General features: G+C 39.2%; 1 protein-coding gene across 3 annotated transcripts in view; it reads right to left on the bottom strand.

Annotated features, from left to right (window-relative positions):
* PHACTR2 (phosphatase and actin regulator 2) overlaps nucleotides 1–12,460 on the bottom strand; it is a 133,883-nt gene that overhangs the window by 22,954 nt on the left and 98,469 nt on the right. For all 3 annotated transcript variants that reach the window (XM_024747985.1, XM_024747987.1, XM_024747986.1), the window contains 3 exons: nucleotides 12,011–12,167; nucleotides 8,285–8,340; nucleotides 2,594–2,655 (listed from right to left, as the gene is read on the bottom strand). In XM_024747985.1, the coding sequence (XP_024603753.1) occupies nucleotides 2,594–2,655; nucleotides 8,285–8,340; nucleotides 12,011–12,167 (275 nt within the window). The remainder of the gene's footprint in view (nucleotides 1–2,593; nucleotides 2,656–8,284; nucleotides 8,341–12,010; nucleotides 12,168–12,460) is intronic.

The raw sequence follows: 12,460 nt of genomic DNA, 5'->3' as shown, positions 1-12,460 counted from the left end.
AAAAAGGTTCCTTTAAAAAAAAAAAAAAAAAAAAAAAAAAAAAAAGAGGCAGCAGCATCTTGGGAGTTTCTAATGAGAACTAGAAAGCAGTGTGCCCTAATTTTGCAACTATAAAAATCACCATTGTTAGATAGGTCACAGTCTTTAGCAACCATCTGCATTATGCTATTTCCCCCACCTTGCCTGGCATTGTGATAAAGGTGCCTGTCATCTCTGACACGGGGGACAGACACAATAGTAATCCAGATATAGTATGGCTGGTTTGAAGATTGAATTCTCAAGACAAAAGCCCTACAACTTGTAGAAATGAGAATAAAAATCTCTGTTCCTACTATATTAAACCTGCATATTCGGAAATGCACAAAGTTACAACAAAGGAATGGTCCAGTGAAGGGTGTGCCTATGGCAGTCTTCCATGAGAGTCTAAGGACACAGGTCCAGATCTGACATTTACCCTTGGCCAGAAAAGCCGATATGCAGCAATGAGGAGGGCCACACTGCACTTCAGTGAGGCCACAACTGCTTAAACCCAGCTGCAACCTTAAGACACTTCTAATAACTTGGAGTCCCCCTGTGGTTTTTGTCAAATTCAAATTTATGGTTATATTGAATCTACCCTGCCCTGTGTGTATTTGTTTTCCTCTCATGGTCCTTTCTCAAGCCCAAGAACAGACAGAGATCGTCCTGAGAGACTAAAGAAACTTGGCCCCTGGTCGAACAGGCATCATCTACTGTCCGCTATTAAGTTTCATGCTTTTGTGGCCTTTCTCAGTTGGGAGGTGTCACAGTATTGTCAGACACGTAGAGCCAGGCCTATGTTTTACCCATCGGGTCCATTTTCAGTATTTTTCTCTCCATACATACACTCTATATACAGCCAGACTATCCATGGTTTAAGTGGTCCTCTTTGGGGGCATTCCTTATTTGCATGGGTTCAATTTTTGGAAAAATTAAGCACTCTTACAAAACAAACAAACAAACAAACAAAAACTGATGTTTTTTGTGGTCAAAACTCTCTCCTTTCCTTGGTTTCCTCTGGAGTAAAACCAGAGGCTGAACTGCCAATGCTCTAAAACTCAAGGCATTCAAGGATTCTTAGGTCTGGGTCTACACCCTGAGCCTACTTGACCTGGGATAAGGCAACGGTGGCTCCTTCTATCTTCATAAAGCCCTGGTAGGTGATGGACAAAGGGAGGAAAAATCTAAGTGGTTCTGTTATCCTCTCAGTTACTGTGCTATCTATACTGCTAGCTTCTTACTGCCACTCTAGGGCAGGTAGGATTAAGAAGGTAGAGAAACCCTTGCTTCTGGGGACTTCCCACAATGCAAGTGACCAATGGCCACAGAGGTCAGAAGTTGTCCATCTAGTCTTGCCCTTCAGGGCTGTGCCAGTTACGGGGTAGCTATTAGTGCTATGGAATATTTTGCACCTATGGCAGGGAGCTCTGTGTGGTACAGGCTAGTGTGGGTAGGGCAGCTCTGTTGTCTCCCAGAAGGACCCAACCGGATTAAGAAAAGACTATATGTATGACAGAGGTGAGCTGGAGCAAGGAGGAGGGGTTACCGCTTATCTGTAGCTGGTAACTTAATGGCCATTGAATTGCTAGAAGAGCCATCTCAAGAAATTCAGTTTATAGTGTCTTTTTTAACTTGATTATTGTTTGATGTTTGGGATCTGAGGAACAAAAGAGATGAATTAAGGCTATTTTTCCCTAAAAATCAAAACCAAAACCTCTCAAAATACAGTCTCTAACTTTTCCACGGGAATGGAGTGCTTCTTCTTTCTGCCTTGGAATGTTTTGGCTGTGAACTCCCCAGCCAGCCCAGATAAATGTGGGTCAGGTCACACTCTTTGCTGCAGATGTCATATTTTACTCATCCTGCCTTATCCAGCTGTGAAAGGTATATCTGAAGAATTACTGAGCAAGGTGTTTATAATGAAATATAAACTGTGATAGTGCTTAATTTTTCCAAAGATTATTATTATTTTAACACTTACCGAAAAAAGCGAGGGCCCTGGTATCAGACTTATATTTTCATAAATGGGTAGAAACAATGGTCTGAGTTTTGGAGGTAAGCCATTTGTCAATTTGGGTAGCACTGCAGCAGGCAAGCTGGATGATCGAGTTCACTTAATAAATTACTCACCCAGCTCAGAATCTTTAGTAATAACAAAGTATTTATCCAGTGATTCCCAAACTGCATGGAAACAGTGAGCATTTTTACAAACTACACATTGAAATGTTAATAATGGTTATCTCTGAATGGGAGACGTCTGCATGATTTTCTAGTCTTTTTTGTTCCTTTTGGCATTTGAAAAAATTTCACACAGATTATATGTTATTTTCATAATTGGCAAATGTAATTTAAAACTTTTGACGGTCGACTTTTCAAAATTAGCATATTATGCATTAATATAAACATAATTCATATTGCAAACATTACATTGATTTTAATGTCTGTGGTTAGTCAGTAGACTAATAGGAATAATTATTCCTAAATATCAGATTTACATGTAAAGCACTGATTTGCATTTTAAAAATGAAGTATATCTCAAAATACACACACTCGTTAACCATCACAGTTTCATCACCTTTCTGCTGAGTCTGCGTTTCAGTTCCATTTTTGCTTCTTGCTCTTCTTCTTCATTCTTTTCTGTTTATTAATTGGAGGGGGGTAAGGGGAGGAAAGGCATGAAGACTTAGTTACTATAAAAGATTATACAATCAGAAAAGTAGCTCAGGCCACAGTTATTTGACTTCATGGATATTGATCAAACACTCCACCAACATCTTTAAAAAGTTATCCAAAGATTCTGCAGAAGGATCAATCATTAATTTACAGATAATATTATTGTTTTCCTTATAGGATTGGTTTATTTACTAATTGTAAAACTTTTTGCTTCCTGACTGCTTGTTCTATTCTGAAAAAACCACAAGAGTGCCCATACTCCAGTGAAAGCCTCTCACCGCTGATCATCTCATAGGCTTTTATAAGCACAGTTTATCAGAATTCAGATAAAAACTTACTACTGGATCTGACCTTTGTGTGAAAATCTGAATCACATCAAAAAACCAAATTAGAACCACCTGATGCATGTCTGAGTTGCTGATTTCCATTCAAATCCAAGCAAAATACTTTTCTGCTTTGGTTTCCATAGAAGCAGAATGTAATCATTTCTTTGGACTTTGCTTTCAAACCAGAATGTTCTGAATGGGGTTATGGTGTACGGTTGATGGAGATGATTTATTTTCTTGTGATGCTAAGTTTCCAAAGTCTTCTCTTTCTCTAGTGCTTCACCAAGTGGTACAATTTAAAGGCCAACTCAAATGAACGCTGTCCAACAGATGGAATTAAGAAAAAATTGTCCAGAATTTTAAAAGAAATAAACACTGCTCAGGATTTTAATGGTTGCTATTTGATGAACTTCTCTCTGTTGGTTCCTGTAGCTCATACTTTGATAAGTGAGCATAGATTCTCGGATACCAATGCTTACGAAAGAATGTCTTTTAGAAAGTGCTGTTATGAATTCTACTGAAGGAAAATCACACTGTATAAAGGCTCAACCAAAAGGCTGAAAAAGAAAAGTCTCCTCTGTAACAGACAGATTTACTTTTAAAATTCAAACAGACTTCTTAGCACTAAGATTGTTTTTACTGTGAATACAGTATCAGTATTCAATATTTGCAACATCTGTATTTGCTAGCTGAACATGCCAAATTCTCTCTTAATTTTCCTTATCTGGACAGGGAAAAGTCTTGACATTCTTCTGAAATACTAATTTTAATTTATAAGAAAGAGGATGATCAGTCTGGTTATTTAGACAAAGAATGAACATAAACTGAAATTACCCTGCAAGACAAGAAACAACTAGATAGTATGCTTTCATTAAGCGCCTGTGAGTGTCAAACAAAATCTGATTATAATTCAGATTTCTTCCTATGAAAATACTGTAGGTTCTTCTAAATGCTTCACAAAATATATTGCAATATACCCTTAAAACACATCCTTAGGGTCAAATAATTACTATTATTATTTTTTAAAGGAAGTGGGGAGACTCAGAATGCAGGCAGACATCTGCTGCTCTCTTTTTTAAAATTAATTAATTAATTAATTATTTTTATTTGGCTGCACTGGGTCTTCGTTGCTGTGTGCAGGCTTTCTCTAGTTGCGGTGAGCAGGGGCTACTCTTGGTTGCAGTGCGCAGGCTTCTCATTGCGGTGGCTTCTCTTGTTGCAGAGCACAGGCTCTAGGCACGTGGGCTTCAGTAGTTGTGGCATGCAGGCTCAGTAGTTGTGGCTCGCGGGCTCAGTAGTTGTGGCTCGTGAGCTCTAGAGCTCAGGCTCAGTAGTTGTGGTGCACGGGCTTAGATGCTCCAAGGCATGCGGAATCTTCCCGGACCAGGGCTTGAACCCGTGTCCCCTTCATTGTCAGGCAGATGCTTAACCACTGCGCCACCAGGGAAGTCCCAAATAATTACTTTATATGAGTTGGATAAGGCATGTGGATTGTAAATTATATATAATAGACAAATACCGAGCTTGTGGTTCATGTGATTCAAACTAGGGCTTTACAGGGTCAGGCCTTTGATGATATTAATAAAAAGAAAAATATAATTGTTACAACATTTCAGTTATTCTTTCTATATAATGATTATGCTACATTTTCAAAGGTACTTTCCAAAGACAAAATACTGGATATCTAGTATGACTCAAAGCTAACAAATGCTCCAATTTTCAAGAAATACACAAAACATAATTTCCTGGAAGAGAATATTAGATAATTTTGCTTTATGAAGCATACTGCACATCTAGGTATCAGCCAGTGATATTTAAAAAAAAGAAGGGCCAACTGTAAATAAACAGGATTTTACCAATTGGGAATTCTTCTCTAACATCAGGAACTGACTTCCTTAGATTTCCCATATTTGAAATTATGCCTCTAAAGAAGTTAGAGGAAGAGGGTGAGAGGTGGAGGAAGGCCAACGTTCCTAGGAATCTTACTAAATAGTCATTGTTAAATCTTCTACTAAGAGTCAAGGTTAAACCTTAAACTTGGTTTTAAAAAATTCACCAAGGGAATTCCCTGGTGGTCCAGTGGTTAGGACTCCGTGCTTTCACTGCTGAGGGCCTGGGTTTGATTCCTGGTTGGGGAACTAAGATCCCACAAGCCGTGCAGCACGAACAAAACAAAACAAAACAAAAATTCACCGAGTTTTTGGAACTTTAAAAAAAAATTATTAGAGGGCTAATTGTAAAGTAGGATGAAAGCACGTCTGGTCACTTTAAACAGACTGGAGGGATACTCATGAAGGAAGTGACTGGCTCACTGACAAATCTCACCCTCAGTAACTCATCAGAGCAGAGAGGGGCGGGTATCAGAACCGCCACGGAAAGCGTTTGCCATAAGCATACAAACGATACACGTAGTTTAACAGCAGTGGGCGCTACAAGAAACCTGCCTGCCAAGTGCTGCCCAGAGCCTTTCATGGATGATGCGAAAAGGAGAAGAAAGAAAAGCACCAAAGTACCAACAACTGGAGTAAGATATTCTTCAGTCACCAACTCAGATAAGATGGATTAAAAATAGCCAAACATTTTTTTGTGGGATTGTTTCACTTTTTGCTGTTTTACACGTTTCCATTGGGTGTTGGTAAGAAATGAAAATACATTTATAAACCTACTTTGAAATACATCCAAAAAATAAGATGGCTCCATGGATGGACAGATATGTGATAAAGTAAGATGTTAATGGTAGAATAAAGATAGTAGATATATGGGTATTACTGTAAAATTATTTCAGCTTTTCTGTATGCTTTAAAAATTACATAACAAAACACTGGGGGAAAATACATGCAGAACTCAATGGCTTAATACATGTTTTCTCTGTGACGATTTAGCTGGAATTATGGTCCTAGCTAAACAGTATTAGAGGACCTGAATATTTTATCCCTACCCTGTAGAAGATGTTCCACGAACATCTCTTTTCCTGATACGCAAAAGTTGATCCTGCAAACACCAAAACTTGCTTTCTATTTTAACAATATTAAGTAACTAGTTCTAAAATCTAACTTAATATATATGTTTTTTTAAAAACCCTAGATGCACTAAAATAGGAAAGAGATCAAATTAGGTGTGATACTGGGAAAGATACTAAGAAATGAAATTTGTCCTGTGGTCTCCAATTAACGCTATCAGTGTTGACTGCCATTTGATTCATGTTGATTAAACTAGTGACAGGCTTGGATTTGAGCACTGCTGAATGTTTTATGCTGTGAATTAGTTTCCTAATCTGTCAAGAAAAGATGACCTCGTTAAATAAGTGTCCTTAAAAATCACACCACATCACAGACTCTTCTTCAAATAGACAATCATATTGCTTTTGAACAAAAGATGGAGACAAAACAAACAAGAGTAATCTCTGTGGAAGAACACAGAAACAAGAGGAACTGAATAAAGTGTTGTCAGCTCTGGCCATCCAGTTCCCTGGGGCTGCTCAGCAGAATGTTTTGCGTGTCCTCCACCAGTTCTCTTTTCTGCTTCCCTTGGCCATACATTATGTCAGGAGATCATAAGCCAGTTATCAGCTTCTCCAGACTGGAAACGTGTCTTTTGTTTCCAGCATAAGCACATTTAGACAAACTAAGAAGGAAGTAAAAAAAGGCTGGAGTCAAATATGAAGCTGACTTTGGCGTTTCACCCTTTCCCCAACCTCCAGGAAAATGGAGTATATAAAGCCAACACAGCACTTAAGATCAATGTGCGATACATTTCTAATCTATGAAACAGTTCCTCAAATAACCAAACAGCAATGTGGTTTGGCTCTGTGTGTCTCCCAGCAGCAGGAAAGAATTACCCAGAATTCGCTCTTTCTTTTTTTTCTAGGTATTGCATCAGGCAGCCAATAAGATACACTCTCTGTGTTTTCAGAGCTTATGGACTGCATTTGAGCTTATCTACAATTTAATTCATAAATATTTTCCAGGAACCTATTATTAAAAACCATGAGCCTTTTTGGTTTGGTTTTGTTGTCAAAATGAGATGTTGCTTTCATTCTTCCTCAGAAAGCTAAACACAGTTTTGGTTTTTTTTTCTTATCTAGCCATGACTTTTTCCATCTCCAAACTGGCTCTTCTACTCACTGATGGTCACTTAAGTCCTTCTTCTTTGGGTTCCATGCCAGTTATGCTCAAAAAAGGCCAGAAAAAAACCTTGCAAGGAAAGAACCCCATAGACTGGAAGTTTATCCCACTGTTCAGTCTTCACTGTCCGGTTGTCTTAGTAATAGCAACTGTAGTATAAATATGCTGTTAAAATCTTTCTTTCCTTCAGGAAAGAAAACAACTCATTTGGAGAATGGGGATCACCCAGACAAGCCAACTTGACTCTTAAAGCCTGGTTGCAAAAGATTTCCTGCACGCCAGCGGCTCATTACTATTATAGTACTCTCTGGAGTTTTGCCCATCCCTGCTGTTTGATATTTCATACAATAAAAAGCTCTTTTGAAACTGGGTTAATAATATAGAAAACTACAGCTAGGCTCAATTTAAAAATATCCATTAACTCACTGTGGTTAGTAACCACATTGATCCACTACAGCACAACAAACCACTTCTATTCATTTTATAGTTTCAACATATGAACTCCAATAACGTAAATACGACCGGACCAATGAGTAAGATGTAAAGTCCAAGAGAATAGAGGGGGAAAGAGAATGGGAAAATGAAGTAGGAAAATGAATGGAGGACTCCTTAAGTGCTGAAAAATTATAAATAACTCAAGAGGGAAACAGAGTTATCATAACAAAGGAAAATGAAATGGATTGAAAAATTCCTTTTCCCATAATTCTGTTTTAAATGGAGTCATTTGTTAAACCTGGCAACAAACTATTATTAATAATAATATAGGAATGTTTGATTTATTTCCTCGTGGATTTTTTTGTCTTTTCTTTGACATTTAGCTGCAAGCAGACTAGAGCATTTTCTTCTATTTAAAATTTGGGTGAAAGAATACATGGAATAAATTTCATCTTTCTTAAAAACAACTGTCACAACCACGACACTGCTCTGGGGTATCTCAGGCTTAAAGCCATAAAATGAAACACAAACGTCAAGAAATTATTTTTAAAATGATATAAATAATTATATAAAAATGTGATCTAAATGGGCCATTTCAGTCATTCGTGAATAAATATATTAAGGTTCCCTGCTGACAAATGGATTTTCTCTAGAGGGAGCTTGTTCATGGTTACACGAGGAATTCGCTGTGTAGTACAGGATACTCACGCTTCAGGATATTTCTTTGCTCTAATTCTTCAGTTGTGGGCCTCTGGCTAAGTCTCCTGCGATGAAAAAACAGATATGCTGCCGGTTACAAACAAGGCCCCCTTAATGGGAGACGCAAAATAAAACAACAAGCAAAGCTGTATTTTTTTGTGTTTTGAGAAACAAAAATCCATTTTTAAGCCTCCTTTCCATTAGTTTGGAGACTAGAGATTGTGGCTGAGACTGCTAACTACCCCCCCCCGCACCCATACTCCCTTCTTCCTTTTAGAAACAGAACCCCCAGAGTTTTAGCTGAACATCCAGCTATAGATTTCTGCCTCCCTACAGGCAAGGTGCAGCCGTGTGACTGAGTTCTTGCAATGGGATGTGAGCAGAAGCGGTGTTTGTAATGTCTGCTTTTTACACTTAAAGTGACTGGGTGTGTGTTCCCTTCTCTCTTTCCTTCTTCCACAGGCTAGAACTTAAACATGGTCATGTGAGCCAGCTCACATCATGCAGATGAGGATACCCACGGAGATGGAAGAGCAACAAGACGGAAGGAACCTGGGCGCCTACCTGACTGCCTGGAGCTGTGCTCGCCACCCATGCTGGACAGCCCACCTACCCCTGCGCTGCGATGTGAAAAAGAAGCAAACATGTGGAAGTGGCTTGTTTGGACCGCTGCACTTTTTGGTCTCTGTTAGAGCAGCTTAGCCTGTACCCTAATTAACATACAGATAATTAGAATCTAAAAAAAGGCTCAAGGGTTCATACCAACTCATGAGATGATCAACTTATACTGCACAGTGCTTTCAGGAAAATATTACTTTCGGGATCTCAAATAAATTTACAATGTATGTAAAGTTATCTTGAGGTATACAGGCCGTTTCCATCAACCTTCAAGAAAAGCCAGGCTCATTTGGGATTAGTACCTGATCATTTGTACACAAGGGCTCAATGTCTTATTAACCCATTATAATTTTGTTCTTGGTCTTGTTTACATTATTAATTTGTTGCTAATCACAGACAAAAACTTCCTCTGGATGTATTGATAGACTGAATGTGTGCAAATTAAACTAATATACATGAAAGGCAATCTTAATGCAAGATACTATCAATTCTAAATGTTTATGGCTGTGACAGAAATGGTATGAAGAATTAAAATCAATGATATTTTGAATAGCTCATTAAAAAGTTTAACATTTAATCTTCATCGGCGCTACCTTGAAATTCACTTAGTGAGCCCACAAAAAAAGCCAGTGAACATCTATGCCAGCCAGATTTTGTGCCATTCATATATCCTATACTATATATCTGTACGATATCATCCCCCAAAGACATCATCCTTCTTTGGTTTATGGAGTTTCCTTTCTCTGGAATGCCCTCCTCTCCTTCTTCACCTACTGAAATCTTTTTTTTTTTTTTGCGGTACGCGGGCCTCTCACTGTTGTGGCCTCTCCCGTTGCGGAGCACAGGCTCCGAACGTGCAGGCTCAGCGGCCATGGCTCACGGGCCCAGCCGCTCCGCGGCATGTGGGATCTTCCAGGACCGGGGCACGAACGCGTGTCCCCTGCATCGGCAGGCAGACAGACTCTCAACCACTGCGCCACCAGGGAAGCCCTGAAATCTTTTAAGTTATTAAAGGCTCCTGGTTCTTTGTCCCTCTACAGCAGTTCTACATAAATTATACATCGATTAAAGCACTTATTATTATAAAGATAATAATCACAGCTCTCATTAGTTCATCCTTTTAAGTCCCAGTCACCGTGCTGGGTGCTTAGCTTACATTATCTTGAATCCTTGAAACAATTCAGCAAGGCGGCAGCCAGTTCCCATTTTACAGATAAGAAAACGAGAGATTAATTCCCTTGCCTTCCAGAAAACACTACTGAACGATAGAGCCAGGACTCCTACGTGGTTCTCTTGACCTAGATGTTTGTGCTTTTTACATGATCTCCATCACTCAGTATAAATTTTGCTTCTTTCACTAGACATGGAGTCCTCTAAGGCAGGAACTGTAAGTGGTTTATCTTTGAATGACAGGGAGTAGGTGTGCTGGGTTTGTAGAAAAACAATTCTATAAAATTTATATACTTATAAAACTAAAAACCCTACCCTGATCTGATTTTTATAGATATGGACTACATGTGTGTTTCTAGAGGCTCTCAAACTTTTGGGGGTTGGAGTGGAATTTTACAAAAACAGAAGAAGTGCTGCTCTGGTTGGCTACTTAGACCTACAATGAAGGAGTCCTCTCCTGCCTCAGCCCAAAAACACACCCGCTTCCCTAGCTCTCCCCAGGAAGCCTGAGTATCCTCTCCAAGAAATCCTAATACAGAGTTAGAAAACCACCACTCTACAGTTATTTCATGGTGTCAACTTCTCACAATGTTCTTCATCAGTCCCCTGTTTTTGAGTGTTTTGGGTTTGCTTTAATTTGTCACTGCTCTAAATACCCTTCAAATAAACATCTTTGGAAAACACAGGGTTTTTTCCCTTTTAGATTATTTCCTTCTTGTATAACCTCCCAAACGGAATTACCATGTAAAGACATACTGTTTTAGAATTCTTTTCTTGTATTATTAAGTTGTTCTTCAGAAATATTGAACAAGGGCCAAGTATATGTGTCCTATTTTCTCATAAAGTTGCCGACATTGGGTTTAATTTATAAAAGTGTTTTGCTAATTTAAGAGGTAATACTTTAATAAAAAATATTTAATGTTCTTAAGTGCTCACTAGGATCTAGGCACTAACATACCTTCAGTGTACCATCTCATTTAATCTGCACAAGCCCCAGCTTGGCCCCATCTACAAAACAGACAGTGGTTTCTGAACCCCTCACATGCCTACCCTGCAGATATACCACAGTCACAGAAATCTTCCACTTCCAAGCAAGGGGAGGACTTTTCTCCCACCTCCAAATCTTGTTCTGGTGTTCCAGGCTGTTCCCTTCTCCCAATTTATGCAACCTATTTTTTATGCAGAGTGAGGGAAGTTAGCAAAACAACTAATATTTAAATATGCTTAAACTGATCATAAAAAGGAGAGTTTCAGCACTTGCTTCTGTAAAAACTGCCAGTTCCATGGACTTCCAATGCCATGAGTGGCAAAAGTAGAAATCCTACAATGGCGGAGGTAGGAAGTGGAGTCAGATGACCATTTATTTGAAGTGAAAAGGGGGAAGTTTCGATATGGGGGCTATGGCTACCTGACTAGGATGGAACTGGCCCTTGAAGCTACTTAATATTTCTGTAGTCTCGCAGCCCCCAGGGCAGAAGCGGATGGCAGTCATAGGAATGCTATAGGGAGCCCATGAATCAAACCAGGAGTTGGGCAAACTATGGCCCGCAGGCCAACTCTGTTTTAGTGAAGAATGTTTTCTTGGAATGTAGCCGTGCTTATCTGTTTATGTATTGTTTATGGCTGCTTTCATGCTACAATAGCACAGTCAAGTAGCTGCAATAGGGACTGTCTGGCCAACAAAGCCTAAGAGATTTACTAACTGGTCCTTTATAGAAAAAGTTTGCCCCCACTTGGATCGGGCTTTGGCGACCTCAAAGTTACTGGCTAGCTGGACCAAAAAGGAGCTTCTCTGAGCAATTCACCATCCAAGACCAACTTTAGAAGACCAGATAGGCCAGGCGTGCCCTTCCATGAGGGAGTCACAATGATCTCAGATAGGGAGGGAACTGTAGGAAGGAGAAAAGTAAGAATTAGTCAGTGCTGTCCCCAGATTTCAGCAATTACCTGACAAGCTCAGTTCCAATTTGCTGTCGGATTTCCTGCCTCTCTTCTTCAGAGGTACGCTGCAAGATGTTTTTGTCCTCTAATTCCTTCTTAGACGGTCTGTTGCCAAGTTTGATAGCAAGAGTATCCCTTCGTCGTATTTTACTTGCCAAAGCACCTGAGGATTAGAAAAGGCAGAAATGCAGAGAAAGGATTTTAGCCAGTGGCACTCAGGTTACACGTGGGCAGGGACTTTAAATAGAGTCCAGACCAAATTCTTTATTCACATGCAACGGTAGAATTTTAATTAACCTGAAGAAAAAACAGTTTCAAGTTGGATGTAGTTCGTTTTGAAAAACTGAAGAACTGTTTTTTTGTTTTGGTTTGGTTTTTTAAACATCTTTATTGGAGTATAATTGCTTTACAATGGTGTGAAGAACTGTTTTTTAAAATATTCCGAAAAATGTTGGA

This window comes from Neophocaena asiaeorientalis, unplaced genomic scaffold, assembly GCF_003031525.2.
Source record: "Neophocaena asiaeorientalis asiaeorientalis breed wild unplaced genomic scaffold, Neophocaena_asiaeorientalis_V1.1 scaffold123, whole genome shotgun sequence".
NCBI lineage: Eukaryota > Metazoa > Chordata > Mammalia > Artiodactyla > Phocoenidae > Neophocaena > Neophocaena asiaeorientalis.
This window is presented reverse-complemented; position numbering and strand designations above follow the sequence as displayed.